The 2450-nt window shown below is 53.2% G+C and overlaps 1 protein-coding gene across 1 annotated transcript in view; it reads left to right on the plus strand.

Moving 5' to 3' along the window:
• LOC103778202 (carbohydrate sulfotransferase 11-like) overlaps nucleotides 1-795 on the plus strand; it is a 4015-nt gene extending 3220 nt beyond the window's left edge. The window contains exon 3 of the mRNA XM_008945778.1: nucleotides 20-795. Coding sequence (XP_008944026.1) covers nucleotides 20-795 — 776 coding nt within the window. The remainder of the gene's footprint in view (nucleotides 1-19) is intronic.
• The last annotated feature ends 1655 nt before the right edge of the window (nucleotides 796-2450 follow it).

Consider the following 2450-nt stretch of genomic DNA (forward strand, 5'->3'; position numbering starts at 1 on the left):
GCAACTGTCGGCAGCCGTGACACTCGCAGGCGGCGGCTCCTGCGGCCGGACGACTTGCGGCACTTGGTGGTGGATGACACGCACGGGCTGCTCTACTGCTACGTGCCCAAAGTGGCCTGCACGAACTGGAAGCGGGTGATGATGGTCCTGACCGGGCAAGGCAAGTACCGGGACCCGCTGGAAATCCCCGCCAACGAGGCCCACGTCTCCTCCAACCTGCGCACCCTCTCCGAGTACAGCGTCTCCGAGATCAACCACCGCCTGCGCAGCTACCTCAAGTTCCTCTTCGTGCGGGAGCCCTTCGAGCGCCTGGTCTCGGCCTACCGCAACAAGTTCACCCGCAGCTACAACACGGCCTTCCACAAGCGCTACGGCACCAAGATCATCCGGCGGCACCGGCAGGAGCCCAGCGACAAGGCCCTGGAGCGAGGCGACGACGTGCGCTTCGAGGAGTTCGTCTACTACCTGCTAGATCCGCGGACGCAGCGGGAGGAGCCCTTCAACGAGCACTGGGAGCGGGTGCACTCGCTCTGCCACCCCTGCATCGTCCACTATGATGTGGTGGGCAAGTACGAGACCTTGACCGAAGATGCCAACTACATCCTCCAGCTGGTCGGGGCCGACGCGAGCATCAAGTTCCCGTCTTCCTCCAAGACCACCAGGACGACGGACGACATGACGGCCCAGTTCTTCCAGGACATTAGCCCCTTCTACCAAAGGAGACTCTTTAATTTATACAAAATGGACTACTTACTCTTCAATTACTCCATCCCCTCGTACCTCCGCATTCGATGAGGCAGGGGCTGGGGGAGAGGCAAAGGAGAGCTGGGTAACTCTCATCTTGCCACAGTTCCTCTCCTCCCGCTCTGTATTCATCTCTTGGTTGACTTCTCTCCGTTATGGTCTGCTCCACATCCTTGTGCCTCATTCGTGCATGGCCTGGAGGGAGGACATCTCTCAAAACACTGGGCCTGGAGCTTTTCCTTCCCTTTCCCTCCCAGCCTTCAATATCTACAGGGAATGGTGGTGGGACCCGACACCGCTGGGTAGGAAGGCTTGCCTTGGCTGGGGACTTTCTTTTAACAAAGAGACTCCTCTGTAGATCCAAGTCTTTGGAAGGCCCCTTTTTCGGGCAGGATCCCTTCAGGTCTTTCTCCTCCTTACTGGGCGGACATGGCATCTCGGGGATGGAGTGTGTCAGAGACTTGCATAGAACCAGAAATAAAGCAATAATTTAATTTAAGTTTTTTCTTTTGTTTGAAATTGCTCCCACCTTTTCTTCTTGCTTTGTTTTCCTCCATCCTCCCCCAGCTTCCCACACCGTCCCGGTTGCTGGGGGAAGCAGTGGTATGTTAGTGTGACCATGCATTCCTCCCTGACAAAGCCCGGAGGGCTTTTCTGTTCCTCCCCTTCCACATGCTCTCCGTTGGGAGGTGAGATACTCGAAAGAGAGAGAGAGGAGCAGGTTTGCAGCAGGTATGGGCTGGTGGAGACACGGTGCTTTCTCCTGAACTACAGTAGCACAGCGCTTGGCGCCTGTGTGTGTGTGTGCGTGTCTGGGTTTCTGGTCAAATCCAATAAATCCAGGCCCCCACACCTCGTCCCTTTTTTAAGAGCAGGTGATAACTGTTTTGCAAATCCATACGGACAGCACGGGTGCAGGTGTCTGCTCAGATGAAGTCACCACTGAGTCACCACCATGGCCCCACTGAGCTGGCAGGACCAAGCTGGCAATGCCGGCTTCTCATCCCTTACCACCACGTGCTGCTCCTGAGTGTGGCCACTGCCTCCTGCGTGGGGTGGCCACGTTGCACTGGGGGACAGGGAAGGGTGCTGGGACAGATTTGAGTTATAAAGTGCTTTGGGGAGCACTGTGCTGGGAGATTGCTATGGTAATGAAAAGGTGATGCTGGACTTGGAAGGCCAGAGGAGAAGTGTGTGTATTGAGAATAAAAATGGGGACAGAGACACCTAGAGGAAAGTTCCCCTTTGCCTGACTGGCTTTGAACAATTCATTCCTTGAAGAAAAAATGGGAAAGGAGGGGGTGAAACACAAAAGAAAATGACAATCCCAGCCCTCGGATTTTAAATTAAGACCAGTCCAAGGAGCTGTATTTCTTTAAAACCATATTTCAGTCTTCCCTCTTTTCTGTTTGGCTTTGGCTCGGTGGCTGCCTTTGTAAATAAACACACTGGTAATAGATGCTGTAGAGTGTGTCTGCTGGCTCGGCTGCGAACACTTGACTTATTAGTGCAATACAATGGGAGGTTTTATAAAACCCCAGTGCTCTCAGGCTCTTTTGAAAAATAATGTTTTCATCTAACCACTTTCAGCTGTTCTATCTTAACCTTTTTCCTCTCTGCCTCTGATTGCACCTATATGCTGACACTCCCTGCTCAGCTTAGAGATTGGGTTTAGCAAAGCAATGAAAAAGAAAAAGAAAATTGCT

The sequence above is a fragment of the Merops nubicus genome, unplaced genomic scaffold (genome assembly GCF_000691845.1).
Source record: "Merops nubicus isolate BGI_N331 unplaced genomic scaffold, ASM69184v1 scaffold34898, whole genome shotgun sequence".
Classification (NCBI taxonomy): domain Eukaryota; kingdom Metazoa; phylum Chordata; class Aves; order Coraciiformes; family Meropidae; genus Merops; species Merops nubicus.